The sequence below is a fragment of the Bos indicus genome, chromosome X, assembly GCF_029378745.1.
Source record: "Bos indicus isolate NIAB-ARS_2022 breed Sahiwal x Tharparkar chromosome X, NIAB-ARS_B.indTharparkar_mat_pri_1.0, whole genome shotgun sequence".
NCBI lineage: Eukaryota > Metazoa > Chordata > Mammalia > Artiodactyla > Bovidae > Bos > Bos indicus.
In genome coordinates, this window is record NC_091789.1 from 71,846,675 (window position 1) to 71,867,740 (window position 21,066).

General features: G+C 36.4%; 1 protein-coding gene across 2 annotated transcripts in view; it reads right to left on the reverse strand.

The window, feature by feature from the left end:
• DACH2 (dachshund family transcription factor 2) overlaps nt 1–13,658 on the reverse strand; it is an 873,940-nt gene extending 860,282 nt beyond the window's left edge. For both annotated transcript variants that reach the window (XM_070785446.1, XM_070785445.1), the window contains exon 1: nt 12,963–13,658. In XM_070785446.1, the coding sequence (XP_070641547.1) occupies nt 12,963–13,477 (515 nt within the window). In that variant the 5' untranslated portion in view covers nt 13,478–13,658. The remainder of the gene's footprint in view (nt 1–12,962) is intronic.
• Nucleotides 13,659–21,066: the final 7,408 nt, after the last annotated feature.

Consider the following 21,066-nt stretch of genomic DNA (forward strand, 5'->3'; position numbering starts at 1 on the left):
GCCACTTTGATGTTCTTTAATTCAAATTTTAATGTTCATTAAATAACATTGAATGCAGTGGTTCAAATTACTCCCTAAAATGCAAACTTAATCTTGAATACCATAAAAACTTCACACACATACCCAAAGGCAAAATGTAACCCTTTTTAATAAATTCATACTCAACATGTGTTTCAAAAATGTGCTATGGCAAGCTAGAATCAGGTTAATAGACCAATAGTAAGGCAACTTACAGAGGAAATATAGTTGGACACTGCATAAAATATTTTAGAAATTAATGTAACATTTACTAGTATAGTAAAGGAATATTATTTTAGTGTCAACACACATGCAAATATTCTGTCATGGTTTCAAATACTACTAGCTCACCTCAAATAGAATAACATTTCCACATTTTGCCTTTAGTATTTTTATTTTTCCTCACAGCTAATATTTTTATACTTTCTGTTCCTATTCATGAATCTGCTTAAACTAACCACTAGAATAAAATGAATGCAATTAAAGGAAATAATTCATTCAACAGATCTGTGGAAAGGCCTTCCTCAGTCCACATTATGCTACCTACTTCTCATCTGTCATCTAAATATTAATAATTCCTGATCCATTCAATATTTCCATGAGAAATATTTTCTCAAGTTTTCTTCACTCTTATTTATCTTCATTCCTTTGTTCATGCCTAAATGGTACTACATCAATGCTGCTGCTGCTAAGTCACTTCAGTAGTCTCTGACTCTGTGCAACCCCATAGACGGCAGCCCACCAGACTCTGCCGTCCCTGGGATTCCCCACGCAAGAACACTGGAGTGGGTTGCCATTTCCTTCTCCAATGCATGAAAGTGAAAAGTGAAAGTGAAGTTGCTCAGTCGTGTCTGACTCTTTGCGACCCCATGGACTGCAGCCTACCAGGCTCCTCCATTCATGGGATTTTCCAGGCAAGAGTACTGGAGTGGGGTGCCATCACCTTCTCCAACATCAATGCTAGCATGACCCAAAGTATATAGTTCTCCTATGTTTAAAATCAAGAGTCCTCCTAATTGGACAGAAAACTTGAAAGTCTTGAGCTCCATGGCCCCTTCTTTGATGGACACTTTTACATTTTTTCCACTAATACAGAAAAAGACCTAAAAATCTGAATTTCTTGAATTGTATTTACATTTAAAAACTGAAAGCCCGCTTGGGGGAAAAAAATATGAAACAATACACAGAAGAGCAGTTATTCAATTCACTGGGGCTAAACTGAAAAGAATAAGAAAAGCTTTAGACTCGGGCAGAATGGAGATTATGTAAACATACAACCTCATGAAAAAGAATATCGCCCTAAAATAACAAAAATCTGTCAGTCTTCTAGTATGACAAGGACCAATCCAAAACAAATGCAAGAAAGCGGTGATCCTACAGTACTTGTATCAGTTAAGCTCTGGAACAGTTACTACTCTCTTCAGAGACCACAGTACTCAACTTGTACCCATCATCAAAATGGCCACTCTTGCAGGACATGATCAGCATTCCATTTTTGAAACTGCAAGTGGAATGTCAATTAATTATTCCAATCATAGAGTAGAAACACTTCACAAAAAATTGATTTAGCACTATACTCATCAGTGTGTTTTAACTCAAAAGCCATGATTCCTCTGATGTCAACACATGTTTATTTAACTTATAGTGAAAGTCACTCAGTCGTGTCCAACTCTTTGTGACCCCATGGACTATACAGTCCATGGAATTCTCCAGGCCAGAATACTGAAGTGGGTAGCCTTTCCCTTCTCCAGGGGATTTTCCTATCCCAGGGATTGAATCCATGTCTCCCACATTGCAGGTAGGTTCTTTACCAGCTGAGCCACAAGGGAAGCCCCTATTAAATGGTAGATGGTTGTTTAGGGGTCCTAAGCACAGGAAACAAGATTAAAGACAACAACTGAACTCATGCAGTTTTCCAGGTTTTGATCTGCTAATAACTATAATGAGTACTGCATCCTTTAAATGGATAAATGTTTACATAGAGAATATAAGAATAAATTCAAACAAAATATACTAATTTAGTTAAGCACTAACATGATCCAGTACACAGCTGTTAGCTATGACATATAAGCTCAATGTCTGTTTATGCTTTGTTCATTTCAGGTATTTTCTACATGAAGCATTGGATTCAACCTTAGTATGTTTCTGGTCTATCTCTCCTTCCCACCAGCGAATATTTATAAAATGTAAATACAATTTAATAGTAGAATAAGCAAGATAAATTTAGACAGGTACCATAAACATTGCATAATGTACTACAAAGCCTAATTAATGTTATGTTAATTTTCCACAATTTTGAATTGCATACATCATTTACTGTTCCTTGCATTAATGTAGGTTAGCTGAGAGTCAACCATATAACAATAAAATTCTACCTAGGTAATCTGGAGATGAGATGAAGAATTTGGATAATTCTTAAGATCACTCCTCTCTCCTTGATAAGTAGCCCGGTACAGACTAATAGTAGGAACTTATTTAATATTTGTTGAAGTGAAGTGACAAATGGGTTGAACTGGAAATATATAATATATACATATGACATATACATATATACACTATATATATTGTATGTATATGTATATTCAAATTGAATATTCTAATTGAGTTATAAAATGAGAGCAAAAATTTGTGTACTGTGCATAAAATGTACTATGCATGAAATTTCTTTGTATGAATGAACTCCCCTTTTGTCTTCCTCAAGTAAAAACCCAGAGGGTACTCATAAACTTTTTTACAAAATACATTTAGAAGTTTAGCAGATCGTAGGCTATTTTCAAGGCAGAAAGTTTAATATTGACATTTAGTTATAGATGTTTATAATTTTCCAGAGTTATTTATGTTTAAATGTAATACATGCAAGGGTCAATGTACTCTGAAAAAATAAAAACAAATAATTTTTTCTCATCTCTGTTTTAATTTTTGGCACATAATATTGTATAGGACTACATGTAAAAGCATATTAAACTTTTAAACTTGAGAATCTATTTAAAACTAACATAAACGAAGGCAAGCTTTTTTACATGGGAAAAAAAAAACCATGTTTTTCTAATCCACAGTTATACATTCTACTATAAAAACTTGTATTGTCCACTACTGTAAAAATTTTATTGTCCAAAATAAAAACTCATAGAATAACTAATTTTATGAATTTTTAAGGACTCATACCCCTTGCAAAAATACTATATGTCAGAGAAAAGATACTAAAGTGAATTAACTGCAGCCATTCTTAAATGGAAATACATATTTTATTCCCAGTTCCTCTTGATGAGTATTTTATATAGTTATATCATAAGTAAAACATAAAACTAAAATATTTCATATATTAATAACTATTTTTAGTTTGACCTTTCTGGTATAATTCTAAAGACTGAAAAAATTCTAGTGTTACTGATATAGCACACAGGCAGATACAAGATATTTAAGGATTATTCAACAATGGATAAGGCAAAAATTTGTAATCTCAAAGATTTCACAATTTAACAAATATAAAAGGGGGATATAGACTTTATATACCCTAAGCTAAAGACAGCATGATTCCAGAATATAAGCTCCATGAGAGAAGAGACTGTGGTGTTCACTCTCTTCACCTAGAACACTGCCTGGCACCAGAGAATATACTGTATACACACACAAACACACACTCCATTATGACAAATCTAATCATGAGAGATCAAAATTATCATGAAGATATTTTTATTTATTTAAATTCTAATAATTAAGTGGACAAAATAAGTTTTCCAAATGTCTACAGATTAAAGAAAATATTTCAATAAAGATACTCACACTAGGGTCTAACTTATGTCCTCCAGAGAACTATTTCAGGTGAATTCCCCTTGAGATTTTGTAATTAAAATTCCTTGGATTGAATTCAAGGGGGAAACCATATCATAAAGCATCCCACCATATTGTCTATAGTGTTATATAAAGCAAGCCCTCAGTGTCTGAATGTTTATTATCCTTTCAGAAGGATCAAGGCCTAACATACATATATAATCACATTTTATGGATGGTCACATTGCAATTTTTATGCCATTTATGTGAATTTGATGTGCTTTAATATGGCATTAAACTCAACATTCTTAAAATAGGTACTGTGTAAATAGCACCTACGTATCCTACTGTCAAAAGCCATTAAGAGATAGTATAGTCTTACATGATAATTAAGTCTGATTTTTTTAATGTTTTTATTGCAATAAAACAGGGAGCCTCACAATTGATGTATAGTGTAAATAATGCATTAACAAATGTGCTATAAAATAAATTTATCTAAATATCATTTAGATATTACTATATTTCTTAAATAAGCAAGTAAGAGACAAACTTCTTCCAAAATAACTAAAAGCTCCAAATCATATTGCTGTAAGCTATAATGGTTATAACTGTTAATCCAATACACCTTTTATACAAACCCATAAACACATGAGTGGAAAAATAGCACAGATGTTCATCTCTAATGCAATTTCCATTCAATTTCCTAAGTGCGGTCCCTGTGTGCAAACTAGCTTAACGTTATGTTTAGCTTGCAAATTCTTTAAATAAATAATGAATGCAATAAAACTAGGAGATCAATAGCAAGCTGAGAAATCATAAAAAAAAAAAAAAAGCCCTTTGTATTCAGGCTGTTGCCCATTTCAAACTTTAATCTGGAGACAGATCAATATTACTTTTTTCTTTTTAACATCACATAAATAGCAGATAGACTAAATGTAGACTAAATGCTGTTACCAGCTAGCAGTTGCCAGCAATCTGATAAGATCATCGGACACAGTTACAATTGAATGTTTTATACCTTAATATACACACTACATCATACACTATTAAGCAACTTGTTTAAAAATAAAAAAGGTTATTTAGCAATAAAAATACCATGGTTCATTATTTTTTAAACTCCAGCAGTTTAATTACAAAGTTTCCACCACGATTTGATCTAATAAACTAAATAATTGTAATGAGTTAGAATAGTACCTGCATATGAGTAGTTTCAACCTCAGGGGTCTTAGATGAAAGGAAATGTTACTCTTCAAAATTAATTACACCTGAAAAAGTTAAGCTATTCCTTTAAATGGAGGTGGGGGGGGCAGACACTTCATGCAAATTTGTATTGCAATGAATGGGTCCTGAGATTATTCAAGAAGAAAATAAATCACTATATTCCTCTTTCTATTCACAAACTATAGATAGAATGGAGGAAAACCCTCTTCTTACCAACCCAATTTTTATAAACACTTTGAAAAAATATCAAAAGTCAACTGCCTGGTTCAAGTGCTGGTATCAAGTAGTATAAATCTAAATCGTTGAGAATCATTTTATAGTAGTATTAGAACATCTCCTATGGGTTTTCACTAAAAGAAAATATCAAGAAGTCATACTTTCTTTACAGATACATTTCATTTAAACATTCTAATTTCATATAATAGATTTGTATAGCTTTAATGTACATGTGAAAATGTTATGCCATGATTAGAAATGGTTTTATAATGGAATTAAATTTTTAGGATTAGTGTCTTTTTATAATTGTACATTTTATGTAACTACTTAGGTTTTTTTTAAGCACAGCAATTTGTGCAAAGAATTCTAATGAGAAGAATAAATGTGTATGTGTACATGACTGTATTCATTAAACAAATGTGAATTAGGTGCCTAAATGTATATGATATCAGGCTTATTAAAATTTTACTATAAATATTACTGAAGTTAAAGATAACTCCTCAGAAATTATTATTAAAAATCCAAGGTTTTGTTTTATGTAACAAATTCAGTTTTATTTTAGGGATATCATTTTAGATAGTGATAAATGTATCCATTTGCTATTTAGCTATGTTATATTCAATTTTGCATAAATCAATGTATACCACATCTTACATTTTCAATATAATAATTTTACCAATTGTAATATATAAATTTATCTTTAAAGAAGGATGTGGCAAGACCTCACGATGAAGACATTCCCACAGTTTAAGCAAAATAGAAAAAAAAAAGCTAACTCTTGTCCATAACTTATTCAACTTACTTATAAACTTCTTTTTAAATTATACTGCAAATCATAACATGTATCCTAAGCTTCCAAGATTAGCCTCACACTGCAGATAAAAATATCCTGAAGAATTTGAGACCTCAACAGTATCAGTTAATAGTTTCCTGTTTTCCTATTCTAATAAAGCTAACAGTAAAAATTTGATGGAAGAATACTGTAAAGGCGTGCAAAGAGAACTACCTCTGAGAGTTGATTTTTAAAAATACACATTCTTCAGAAAGTTGAAGAAGAAAAAAAATTGAATATCCTTTCTAAAATTTGTATTTTCAAGCATCAGAGATTAACTTTAAAAGTTGTAACAATGACAACATTAAACTCAAAATATTTCCAACAATTAACACAATTGTTTCTCTCCAAAATCCAAGGCAATGATGCCATGGATGAAATGAAATAAAACATGATAGTGATGATAGTAAATGCAGGTAGGTAATAAAGTTCACTAGAGTTATACAAAGAGCCTTTCAGTGTGCATATGTGTTTCTATAGTTTAAGAAAGTAAATTATAAAAGTAGCATTTATTGTTACTGAATGATTTTTAATTTACAATTACCCAAACTATAAACAGCTGCGATATACTAAAATAAAATAAACTTTTCTAAGATTTTCAGCACTCTAAAGTGAGGAAATGATGAATACACAATGGACAAGCTGTGTCCTTACTACTAAAGAGAAATATTAAATCCTGAAGTTCTAAATCTTTTGGTAAGAGTATATTACAGCTGCATTAAGCCAACAAGAAGCTTATTAGTAAGGATTTAAAAGCTAACACCCTTCTGTAATCAATTTAGATACTGCATTATTCTATTTATAGTGATACTTTCAATGTATTCCAATCATATATTACTTATTCTCATTTTTCCGACCATGATTAAATATTAATGTGGAGGCACTATTTATTAAGCAGATACCCTATATTTAGGTTTTAAGATATTGATTTCCACCATTTTGGAAGAGTTAATATAGCATGAAAATTAAGAATCTTTCCCATGAAGAAACTTATGATTGGTTAGATATTTTTCTTTGATTCCTAAATAAAATAAAATAAATTTAGTTGTTCTAAAGTGGAAAATGGAAAAAGGGATGCCACCACTTTAAAAGCTTCGATCTCTCTTACATTGCTGGCAGTATATGGGAACATTAATGCATCTGTCATGATAACAAGCTAAGAATAACATCTAGACATCAAACCGAGCAGAGAATCCATCTAAAGTGATTCATTCAGATCTGTCTCATTGATTTATTAAACACAAGGCAACATCTGCAGCCTCACAGAGCTGCTTGGTGAAATTAATGCAAGATCAATTCAAATGGAAAAAAGTGTAAAAGAGATAAATCAAAACACAATTTGCATGCAGTTCCACAATCAGGCTTATTGGGTGCAAATGTTCAATTTCCCTAGCAAAGCAAATGTGTTTAAATGTTGTTTTATTCTTTTTAGAATTGTGTGATCTTAAGTGACAGTGAAGAGTTTTGCAGGTTGAGATGGTGAAAGGGAAGAAAAAAATGCTACCAAAGACCTTTTGATTATGCAACAAGAATATCATTAATACCTAATTGTTTTTCTTTTGGGAAAAAGGTTTGATGTCCTTCCTCTGAAAACATGATATTTTCAGTTTTTGTCAATTAGGGCAGTTTTAATGTATATCTGAAATGTATAGAGTGGATAAATTTAAATCATTTTTTTCTTGAAATGCATCAGATAAAGCGTCACTGTAGATATAGGTTACCAACTGAAATATAATGTATTATGATTAGAGTGTCTCACAATTACATTTGCCTGCTGGAAGCACTTTTAAAACATCTAGAGATTTCATTCGGAGAAAGCGATGGCACCCCACTCCAGTACTCTTGCCTGGAAAATCCCATGGACGGAGGAGCCTGGTGGGCTGCAGTCCATGGGGTCGCGAAGAGTCGGACACGAATGAAGCGACTTAGCAGCTTAGCAGAGACTTCATTAAGACAAAATAAGTTTACTTAATAATGCATCAAACAACTCAGACTTGCTATTTTATACAAGTATTAGAGAATTCCTGTATGAAAACACCTAAACATTAATGTCTGAAGACGATCACTTCCTAATGACTTATTAGCATTCATGTACTATACACACTGAGATTAAAATCATACATAAATATCCAAAGATATTCTCTATCATACCATGCATCATTTCTTTAATGTAATACCCATTACCTAATAATGAGTTTTAGGGCAAATATGAAATCCAGCAAAAGTATTAGATAAATACAACAGTTGTTATTTATGCAGAAGTGTACTTTTTAAATGAATGTACATGTGGAAGTTCTGTGGACTGGCACATGAGTAGACTGCCTTACTTATAATATTGACATCATTCTCTAATAAAAGACAGTGCATTGTTGACTATGTGACTGACTATAGTCAGTTAACAGACATGACTATCCCCCTCATTATCCCATGAATTAAAATGTCTGCATTTATTGCCAAGATTAATTTCTAAAACCTTTTGATCATTTCTGAAAATGTAAGTCATACAAAATATTAGCCTAGGAAAGTGATGCAAGTTCTTCAAAAATTTGATTTTGCTTAACTTTACAATGAATGAAAACATCTATTTTCAAAGTTGTTATGCTTTGTGGATTATGAACTATGTTCATCAAGTGTGAATACAAAGCCAAACTCTTTGACTATTTTAAAATATTTGTAGTATTTGAAAGTAGTAGTTTTAAATTGTTGTAAAAGTCACTAAAAGTCACAAAAAGTTATTCTAACATGGAAGCCCATTTATGTTCTGTTCACACACAGTCAGAATAACAATAAACCATGACTTAATTAAATTTTTAATTAAAAACTGAATTATATTAATTTGAATATATGTTGAATGTCTCCAAATGCATTAAAATATTTTCTTAGTCATACATTGTGGTCTAAGCATCCATTTAACTATATGTAAATAACTGAATAACATTTAATCAGTTGGTCCTCAAATGAAATTAAATGCTGATTATGAAATCTGACAATGTTACTTTTATAGAGATAGGTAGATAAACAGAGATAACAATAAAATGTTTTGGTTGCTTTTTCATATTTACTGAATAACAATTTTTAATTTAATATTTTACTGCTATATTAAACTTTGAAGAATTCAGTAAGGAAAATCCATTGCATAAGAGTGAGATACTTTAGACATTTGCTTTCTGAATCGGCCCGGACTCTATAATATTAAAACTCTAAGTTCTCTTGGACAAGAAATGGAAAATAATCACAGTGCTTCATCTGCAAAAACAAAGATCTAAAACAAGATAACAAGTTTTCCTATTTGGTTTGGGTATTTTTAATCATCATTTTCTTAATAACCCTCAAAATAATCTTCTTTACAATTAATTTCTGAAGCTAAGGGGCATCAAGGAAAAATACCTGGATAGCCATTTTCAAATGCAGCGATATAAAGCCTGACATTTAATAGAACAATGAATATTCAAGAGTTTCAGTCTTTCCATTCTCTAGTAGCTGAGGCAAGTATTATTCTCCAACGACTTTTCTGGGAAGAGAACTGTGAATATTTTAATAATTAGTTAATAAAAGTTGTTAATATAAGGCACTGATTTAGCTATTTTTGTGACTTTCAGTACTATCAAAGAAATAATTATGTAAGTATTTTACTCATTGATTTTCAGTGGCAACACCTCAAGGTCTCTGAAAATGACCAGTTTTAAAGTGGTCTATTTTGTTTGTTCTGGAATAGTGTAGGAAGCATTCCAAATTAAAATATCCTATATTAGGCCTTGTATCCTTCCATAGTTATCTGACAAAGAAGGGCAGAAATGTTTATTATGTAGGAAAAGAAAATTGCCAACAACACCATTACAGATAGGCCTTCCATTCAACAATACAGTTTGGAGATTGATCCATTAGGAGATGAAGGTGAATCGCTTTTTTCAAATAAGAACAGTAGTATGTAGGTGTTCCTTGCACTTCTCCCCTCTTTTAGCTTAAAGTGCTAGGAAATCATGAGTCCTAAATGACAATTCTCTTTAGCCAAGTCTCCACTGGTATATTGCTCATCTTCTTTGGGCATCTCTATAAGCTCCTCTGATCCATCTTTCACTCCATTTTATGACATCATTCTGCTCATATCCTATATCTCTTTTCTCTTACTGTCTCCATCTCATCTACTTTATGTTGTCTCTCTTGGGCCTCATTCTTATTTACATCCTTCACCTTTCTTTTCACTGAATAGAAAAGTCATGGAAGTAATGTTTACTTAAATACTAATTTCACAGATGGAAGGAATGATTTAAGGTACACACATCTGTAAATAATGTTACCTCAAGTCATAAGGCATCCATTATAAGCATTATCATATTTTGTAGTTTTTTAACTATATGATTATGAGGACAAAATGTGGTAATGTTAATTAGATTTTTTCCAGAAATTTTGAGCATTTTTTTTACTGTCTAGAAATTGCAACATAGGGGTTTCTAGTAGTTTTCCTCATCTTTATTTATAGATTGAATTCATAGAATATATTTCATAAATTTTTTCAATTACATATTGCAACACTTGTAACACAATTATAGAATATGTATGTAATAAAATACTCATAAAGAAAAACTGCAGTAGGAAGCACATTCATCATATTCCAGATATGTTTCCTCTTATACTTTTAATATTTATCTATCACTTTTACATGTGCACATACACAAAAGCAATCTAAGCCCTCAAAAAAGTTGGCACTATAAATGCTTGATAAGGAATAAGTAAAACATAACAATAGAAATAATAACCTAAAACACATCATATAACAGGGTTCAAAAATAGCATAAGAACACTTGACTCTGGATACAGGGAAATTTATTATTTTTTCCTTTAGTAAGTAGCTCTAATAAAAATTAAAGTTTCTATTTACAGAGGGAAGCATCAAAATCACATTAAAGTGTTAATCTATTTATTTTTTTAATGAAAATTATAGATTTTGCTCAAAGGTGTGTAAATTATTTATTAAAGAAAGTATAATTTCCTATGTGTAATAATTGTTCATTTATCTTTAAGAGTGGGCATTTGCAAGAGAAACCAGGGAAAGGAGAAAGGAGGAGGACAGAAGATAGGTTTTCAGGTCTACAATTGTTCAAGTCTTTTCAAATGACAACAAATAAACTAGATGACCCTCATCTGAAGTCCCTGGTAATCCTCTGAGTTCAGGTATTAATAAAGTGCTTTGTGGTCAAAATAAAATATCCTTTCTACTCTTAAAACCTATAATTGCTTCTTTTATTGAGGGAACAGGTATCCTTTGTGTTTTAAAGCAATCTATCTTCCTTAAGAAAATGTGGTCTAATAAGCCAGGTTTTTAAGCCCCAGATATGATTCAGGTAGGAGTTCTTATATGAATAGGTTTCTGCTTAATTGCTAGAACCCAGGAGAACACTGCTCAAAGAGAAAAGAAGAAAAACAAAGGGTTCCCTTGTAAGTTCTGTAGCATTATCTTATTGTAGCAGTCAGCAACAGTTTGTCTACAAGTTGCCAGTATACTTCGACTATGCATAGTAATTTGGATTTTACAGCAGATGTGTCAATTGGGTCAGTTTTGGTTCATAAACCCAGAGATCTTATGATTTAAAGTTGCATTGTGAGAAAATCTACCTCTGCAGATGTTTTATGCAAAATGATAAACAGCAGTGCTGTTTCACAACAAAACCGTTTGCCCCCTTTAGCTTGGTGATGGTGGTTTGGTTTATATGTTAATCACATCTACCAAATGTGCACTTTCCTAACAGATATTATTATACTAGAGATGGAATAAATACTAAGAAAACTAATTTAAAAGTCTTTAAAATATTATACATGTTTCAATGCCATTTTCCCTAATTATCCCACCCTCTAAAATTAAATGATCTTGAATATACTTTACTTTCTTAAAACTCAAACATTGAATAAAATTTGCTTATGGACATATGCAAATAAATATTTGTTCTACAATGTAATTCTAAGCTGTGCTACGAAGGAGGTGCATTTACAACCAGAGAAGCTGACCATCATCATTTAGGGAATCCTCTCTTTGGGGGAATGGGATCCTTCCAATTATTTGCCTGGGGGAAGAGCTGAAAGCATCTTCTCCAGAAAACCTACCAATTTTTATTGCACTCCCCACCCGGTCCCGGCCCCGCCACTCATGCCCCACATTGCCCTCTGCAGATTACCCAAAGGGTCGATCCCAGGAAAGTTACACTTGCCATCGTTCTTTAAAAAAAAAAAAAAGGCTCCATCGACTTTCCTGTATCGTGTACGGGGAAGCTTTGCGCAGCAGGCATGAGCACTCATCTTTATGAGCTCGTTCTGGCTCTCTCTCACAGACAGACACACACACCACCACCACCACTACCACCATCACACACCAACGCATTCTCACAACAAACATACAGGTTGGGGAACGAATCATCCTCTGGGATGGATTCTAGACTTCCGACCCTCTGCATCCCCCAAATGCTGTGTTCTGGATTGCTAGCTTAGGAGCACAGTTTACAGCTAAGCCAGCCCTCTACTCCGGAAAGCCCTTGGTGTCCGTGTTCAGGAGAAAAATCTATCAGACCCGTATGGCCACAAATGAGCAGGAAAGAAAACCAAATAGAGAAATTAACAAATAATCACAAGCAGCCAGAACGCCATGCAAGATAAGGGCGAAAGGCTGGAAACTTTCAGTACAGGACCGCAAACTGAAGTTTGTAGGAGACTTTCTTAGACCCAAGCCCTGCCCCTGAGCTCGGACTAGAAGCGACAGGAAATTAATGAGTTTTTCCAGTCCTCTTTTTCCCACCGACTTAGAGCCTAAAGAGTAGAGCAAGCTAGTTAAAACTCACTCTACAAAGTTGGAAGAGGATGAGACACGCAGAAGAGGGCAAAGGGGGAAGAGAAAGCTAAGAAACGAGAATCTCACCTGGCATTGGTACAATCGATGAACAAAGTTTCGAAGTCTTTCCTGGTGATGAGTTTGCAGCGGTTGACCCCGGGCTGGATGGCCCCCAGCCCGCGGAGGATCCGGACCTGCTCAACAGTACACACCACCGGGGATATGTCCAGTCTCTTCAGCTTGGTGTACACCGTATGCAACCCTCCCACCAGGTGTTTGAGGAAGAGATCAAAGACTTGAGGCAGGCAAATCAGTTCCTGGCCGTCCATCAGGAAGGAAGCCACCTTTACCCCATGCATGTCGACCATCCGGCACTCGTTGGTGTTGGTATTGCCGCTGCCTGCGCTGGTACTACCGACCCCTCCACCCCCGGCGCTGCCGCCGTGGTTATTGGCCATGAAACTGTTGATCATACTGGGGGTGAGACGAGGGGGCTCTCCAGGCGTCGAGTACAGAGGTTCCGCCCGAAACAAGCCCCCCGGGACGCCTGCGCCGCTGGAAGTTGCAGAGATTACTGGAGGTGCGGAGACAGCCATGGTCATTCAGTCTCAAATCTTTGGTCTTCAGGCCTTTGCTTTCTCGCTCAGTCTCCTCTAGGTCCCCTACTACCCTCTCCCTCACTCTCTCACTCTCTCTGGCTCGCTTACGCTCGCTCCGAACTGTTTGCAAGTCTACGGTAGCGGAGCTCACGCTACGCTTGAGCTCACTCACCACCCTGCAAACTGTGAGCTGCCTGGACCTGCTGCGGCCCGAAACCCCACCCCCACCACACCCCCTCCCGAGACTGGCAGCGCCCCCCAGCCAATGGGTTCCAACCCGTAGGCTCCCGAGCGCGCCGAATGGCTGACGCCCGTGAGTAGGTGGAGACTCCCTGGCCAGCCTCCGGACTACCTGAGGCAGTTAGGGGCCAGCCGGTGAATGAGGATGGAGCCGGAGAAGGGGGCAGTGTATTTCCTCAGCTTCAAGCCTAGCAGTCTGATAGAGAACATCGAGTTGTTATGCAGAGCTCCCAAAGTGGCCTCGGACACCGAACTACTCCCCTTGGCGCCCCAAGAGTGTCGAGGTGGGAACACAAAGAGGAATTCCAGACTGTTCCTCGCCCCAATCTGCTGCCACCCCGCACCCGGGTTCAATCAAGGAAAGGGAGATGCCAGCTCCAATTCATTTGCACATTGTTCTTAAACTCAGCAGGGGCTAAGAAACGGCTTTGCCCAACTTGCAAGGGGAAGAATCCAGTGAGTTCCAAAGTAAACAGCCTTCTCCTGCCCACCTGGCGCGCTTGGTGTAAGTTCTCCCACAACCAGTGCACAAAGAAACTAGCGTCCAATACCGCACTCAAATCACAGTTGCGGGTTTTTAATACGCTCCTACGCTCTGACAATCAGGAGGCGCAGAGAGCTTGTGAACATTTTGGAAAACAGCAGACTTGGTATTTGGGTGGCGGACGGACACCTCTTTCTACAGAACTTCCGCCACGGTGTCCTGAACAGACTCGGCTTTCTGCGTAGCCATCCCTTAATTTCAAGATTGTCGCGTCCCATTCTCGGCTAAAATTGATAAGAAAAGTTCCTTTATGACTCAAGACAGTCACTACAGAATATGAGAGCAGAGCGAGGGTTTGTGCTCTTTAATACTGCATTTTCTTCCTTCGTCCGTGGGCTTGGATGGTTCAGTGATTAGAGCTCCACGTCCTGAACTGTAGTTCAAAATTTCTCCTCCCCTACTTGTCAAGTGTCCCTAAACGCACTGTAGAGCTCATAATGAGCAAAATGTCTAGACAAGGTACGTTCCAGGGCAAAGGCAGGGGTCTTTTCCACAGTCACATGGTGGTTAGATCACTGTAGCAAAGTTGTTTAAAGACTCCTTGTCGACCTTTCAGTTCTTTGATATCAAGCCATTTCTTCTCCTGTAGTCCTCTCCTCTAGAGGCTGTTATTTGGAAAGTGAAAGCCATGCTTTCCTTTCCTTACAAAACTTAAAAAACAAAAGGAAATGCTTTCATTTCCTTATCAATGATACAACTAAGACGACTTCTCCAATACTCTTACAGAATGTAAATAATTTTAGGAACTTACTGAATTTTATTCCCATCTCCTTGTACTTAACAGTGTCAAAGAGTTGGAATAAGCGGGCTTTCCCCCAATGAGTTGCTAAGTTGGACTCTCTTGCAACCTCAGGGACTGTAAACCGCCAAGCTCCTCTGTCCATGGGATTTCCCAGGCAAGAATACTGGAGTGGGTTGCCATTTCCTTCTCCAGGGGGAAAAAAAAAATAGTAATCTTCCCGACCCAGGGGGTCTTTCCCACCCAGGGATCCAACCGGTGTCTACTGAGCCATCAGGGACGCCCTTCAGTTCAGTTCAGTTCAGTCGCTCAGTCGTGTCCGACTCCCTGCGACCCCATGAATCGCAACACGCCAGGCCTCCCTGTCCATCACCAACTCCCAGAGTTCACTGAGACTCACGTCCATCGAGTCAGAGATGCCATCCAGCCATCTCATCCTCTGTCGTCCCCTTCTCCTCCTGCCCCCAATCCCTCCCAGCATCAGAGTGTTTTCCAATGAGTCAGCTCTTAATAATACATAAATGTCCTAAATTAGATTTATCAGCCTCTCTCTTCAATACATTTTCTCCTTTTGTCTTTTCATCAACCAAGTAATAAGAATTGTCCCTTGAGTCACTTTAAAGTTTCATTTTTAATTGTATGGAGTCAAAATGGTAAGATGTTATGATGATTCTTTTTGGAATACTGTGAAAAGTGACTCTAACATAATAGGCTGGAATGGGTGCAGCCACAAAATACTTGTAAAAGACATTGAATTGGTCTTGCTAGTTTGCTACTGTTGTGGAAAGAAAAGAAGGAGCAAAAAGAGACAATTGAAAAAGACAAGTACAGGCAGAAAAAACTTCCACAAAAAGTGGAGGTTTTCAAAAAAGAATAGAAAAGCACTAACAGAAATGTTGGTGTTTACAAGTTTTTTTAAAGATAAATCCAAATTGTGTTCAACAAGTTTTTTGATTTAGAAATGTCTATTAAGCTGTGTGCTGAAATAACTTTGATAACTGATTGTGATTGAAGTTTCAAGATGAATAAGTTTGACTTTAAAAGGGAAGTGGTTTTGGTTTTGAGTTTGTTTTTTGTTTTTTTTTAAGAAATTTCTCTAACTGCATTAAAAATCCCAAGGCCAAGCTGCTCTCTTGTGTATTGCTGTACTTAAATTATCAAATCTTTTTTATTCACACAGTGGTTTGAAGTTTTCAGGAATAGGATGTTGCAGAGATGTTTTGATGTTTCAAATTTAAATTATGATATATCAAAAAGAAAATTAGAAGTCAGGTTGCAAGCACTATTTGTAATGCTGAAAAACAAACATGTGAACAACTTTTGAACAGGCTCAAACTAGATATGTCATATACTCAATGTGTCGTATACTCAATGTGATATATCAGATATGTAGTTGTATTTTAATTATGACCAGAGATTAATGTTCAAATTCTAGTAGAAATACTGGAGACTAAAATTGGTCATTTGATCATTGAAGGGTTAATGTCCCTTGAATGCTTGAAATACACAAAAGATACTTCACTTCATTATTTGAATCCCCTCCTATCTGCAGCCTTATAGAAAATAAACTTGGTAATTTTCATAAGAGATACTTGTAATTTAAAGATTTAGTCAGTTAGATCTAATAGGCCATGTGTTGTCTCTGGGTTTTCTTAATATTTTGATTACTCTATTTCTTCTTTTATTATTATCTAGATTTTGAGATTGAGACAATCAAATTCCACATGGAGAGTTTGTTTTCATCCCTTTCTGACTATAATGTCTTCCATAAACCAAACAGATTTCTAAATAAGGCTGGGTTTCTTTTATTTTTAGGGCTGGGTTTCTACAAGGCCAGAGGAAGCCTTGCATGTCAACACCCAATAAGCTGGAATTGCATGAAACAGTATAAAATCATAAAGGTTCCAGTAAATGGAAAACCCTTGGCAGATGATTCTCTATGGAGAGCTGCTGCTGCTGCTGCTGCTGCTAAGTAGCTTCAGTAGTGTCCGACTCTGTGCGACCCCATAGACGGCAGCCCACCAGGCTCCAACGTCCCTGGGATTCTCCAGGCAAGAACACTGGAGTGGGTTGCCATTTCCTTCTCCAATGCATGAAAGTGAAAAGTGAAAGTTAAGTTGCTCAGCCGTGTCTGACTCTTCGCGACCCCATGGACTGCAGCCTATCAGGCTCCTCCTTCCATGGGATTTTCCAGGCAAGAATACTGGAGTGGGGTGCCTTTGCCTTCTCCGTCTATGGAGAGAGGCACTAACAAAACTATGGAAATACTCAAAGTGTGTGAATTCCAGACACTCCAGCAACTAAGAACAAAATTAATATGAACAGATATCATATCTTATCAGAACAAAAAGTTCTAGATGCCACTATTTAGTGGAATGATTTGGGCCTAAATGTAGCTTCTCATAAACTGAAATGCTGTAATCTTCTGAGATTTAATTAGCAATTGACATTTACTCCTAATTCATGCTCAGTTTGGAGGAGCTCATTTGTGACTTTAAGCAAAACATTCCACTTTGTTCCACATTGTCAGTGAAAGCAGGTACTATTTTGATTAAAAATAAATAAATACATTGGCAGTCTAATGCAGGATTAGGAAATGTCCAGAACCATTTGAAGGGGGTGGCTTTTACAATGGGCACTCAAACAAAACCCAAGGTAATGAATGGTATTATTTGAAACCTTCAGCCCACTGAGGGTTTGTGGGCTCTAATATGGCCTCTAATCAGAACCTCTCAGGAGCCCTCTAAGGTTCATTTTCAAGCAAACAATAAAAGGAAGTTGACTGGGCAAGGCAATAAATGTGAAATTAAAGCATTCATATAATCAAGAGTTTAACAAGCTAGGGCCTATAGGTATACCCCACTCAAAGGAATATATGGTTTCCTAGGAAACTAGCTGTAAAATGACCTTCTACAATATAAATTCTTTTTTTCACTCAGTTCAAAATTAAATTGAATATGAGTTCCAAGGGAGGCAAAGATGGAGAAGGGGGACCACTGGAGCAAGAAGAAAACTGGTCAAAACGTAAGGAGTAACACTTAAAATCAGATGCTCAAAGGAAAAAAAAAAATGAACATTTACTAACTGAAATATAAAAAGAAACTCTCAAAGCACCGCAGAAAGTATAAGCACTTGTCAACTTTCAACATATCATGCCCCAACCTGCACTTTTCTAGGAAAGAAGATATGTCGACTTTAATTCCATCTCTGTCTCTCTATGTATTGTTTATTTTTAAATCTTTTGCTTTTTACTGTTCAAATTCAAGCCATTCTAACTTCAGCTGGACTCCCACTGCTACTTAGTATCCTTTTATTCATTTTGTTACCTCCCTGTTGAATTTCCTGCAGCAGCAACTCCAACCCTTTTCTACTCTGCAAATAACCCTCCTCCCTCCTTCTTTTCAACTATTGCCTCCTACTTCTCTATGATTTTACCACAAAGTTATTCAAAAGGAACTCCCTCAACCTCTCTCTTCCTCTAAAAAGCTTTGTCTGTATTCTCTCTTATCTTCTACTCCCTCCCTCATTCCTCAGAAAATAAGTCTTCTCTACCACCTTCAGTGATTTTCATGACCCCCTTCTCCTCGAAGTCACTAGTCTACCAAATGTATCCCCATCACTCTCTTTGGCATCTCCAATATCTCCCTCTCTACTTGATCTTTCCCCTTTTATTATTAAAAATGTTGAAGGCTGGAATCCTTAAGACAGGTAAAACTTTCCTCAGCTTCAACCAGTGCCTCTCAGAGTGTGGTCTTTGGACCACTCAGTTCAGTTTAGTTCAGTTCAGTCGCTCAGTCGTGTCCGACTCTTTGCGACCCCATGAATCACAGCATGCCAGGCCTCCCTGTCCATCACCAACTCCTGGAGTTCACTCAAACTCATGTGCATAGAGTCGGTAATGCCATCCAGCCATCTCATCCTCTGTCGTCCCCTTCTTCTCCTGCCCCCAATCCCTCCCAGCATCAGAGTCTTTTCCAATGAGTCAACTCGTTGCATGAGGTGGCCAAAGTATTGGAGTTTCAGCTTCAGCATCATTCCTTCCAAAGAAATCCCAGGGCTGATCTCCTTTAGGATGGATTGGTTGGACCTCCTTGCAGTCCAAAGGACTCTCAAGAGTCTTCTCCAACACCACAGTTCAAAAGCATCAATTCTTGAGCGCTCAGCCTTCTTCACAGTCCAACTGTCACATCCACACATGACCACTGGAAAAACCATAGCCTTGACTAGATGGACCTTTGTTGGCAAAGTAATGTCTCTGCTTTTGAATATGCTATCTAGGTTGGTCATAACTTCCCTTTCAAGGAATAAGTGTCTTTTAATTTCATGATTGCAATCACTATCTGCAGTGATTTTGGAGCCCCAAAAAATAAAGTCTGACAATGTTTCCACTGTTTCCCCGTCTATGTCCCATGAAGTGATGGGACCAGATGCCATGATCTTCGTTTTCTGAATGTTGAGCTTTAAGCCAACTTTTTCACTCTCCTCTTTCAGTTTCATCAAGAGGCTTTTTAGTTCCTCCTCACTTTCTATCATAAGGGTGGTGTCATCTGCATATCTGAGATTACTGATATTTCTCCTGGCAATCTTGATTTCAGATTGTGCTTCTTCCAGCCCAGCGTTTCTCATGATGTACTCTGCATATAAGTTAAATAAGCAGGGAGACAATATACAACCTTGATGTACTCCTTTTCCTATTTGGAACCAGTCTGTTGTTCCATGTCCAGTTCTAACTGTTGCTTCCTGACCTGAATATAGGTTTCTCAAGAGGCAGGTCAAGTGGTCTGGTATTCCCATCTCTTTCAGAATTTTCCACATTTCATTTTGATCTACACAGTCAAAGGCTTTGGCATAGTCAATAAAGCAGAAATAGATGTTTTTCTGGAACTCTCTGGACCACTAGAATCAGCATTAATTGTCTGGCCTGACCCCAGACCAATCAAATGTGAAACTCTGGGAGTGAGGCCCAGTAATCTGCATTGTAAGAAACCCTGATGATTCCAAAGCCTGTAAAAGTTTGAGATCCACTTGCCTTGAAGTTGTCAACCTTTCACACACTTATTGGAAATCTATAATTGTTTCTCTTCTTCCTTACCAAACTTTCGTGCCTTAACCTTTTTCATGCTTAATTTGATTTCTGCTCACTACTTGACTGAAAGTAAATACTTTCACAGAGGTAATCATTGATCTCCTAAATGCCAAATTCAAAGTCATTTTCAAAATCCTAATCCTTTGAGATTCTACAGCTTTTTACACTACCGACATCATTCTCGAACACCTAGCCCTTGGCTTTCATGGCTCTCCAATAATCTGTTCCTCTTCTTCCTTACTCTCCTTTTCCTTTTCATGTCCTTGCTGTTGACACTAAATGCTAAAATGCCTAATGTCTATACTCTTATTTGTGGCAATTTAATTAACTTTATACAGCTTCAACAACCACCACTTTACAAATTACCCCAAGTCTTACTTCCAGCTTTGTTAAAACTCTGCTGGGAAATTGGGCATTTCCACTTGGATGTCCCATGGTCAGCTCAAACTCAGCATACCTCAAATTGATTAATTACCTATTTCCTTCAAATCTGTTCTTTGTTTTTCACTTCTAGTACTTCTTAATGCTTTCTCCATGTAGCTAGTCACCTGATAAAGAAACTTGGAAGAAACTTTTGATTTCTCTGTATCCATTATTCCCTCACCGAATCAGTCACTATGTTTCATGACTTCCCTTTCAGCAATATCTTTTTCCATTCTTTTCCATTCTCAATGTTGCCAACTTAGTTTTGTCTATTGTTTGTTGCTTCTACCATTACAATTACCTCTTACCTACGTACTTTCAGGTACTTCCTTCTCCAATCTAGTGAGTGTATCAGGTTCTTTTTTCTACAGTTTCAACTACTATTCAAATATCTTTATTATTAGCTCTCTGGCCATGAGATAAATTCCAAACTTTAAAGAGTGACATTTAACTTTATTGAGTTACTTTACATACTTTCCTCTCATACTCTTGACATGTTGCCTGTGCACTGGTAAATGGGTATTACTTTCTACAATTCTCAAACCCCTTGTACCCTCCCA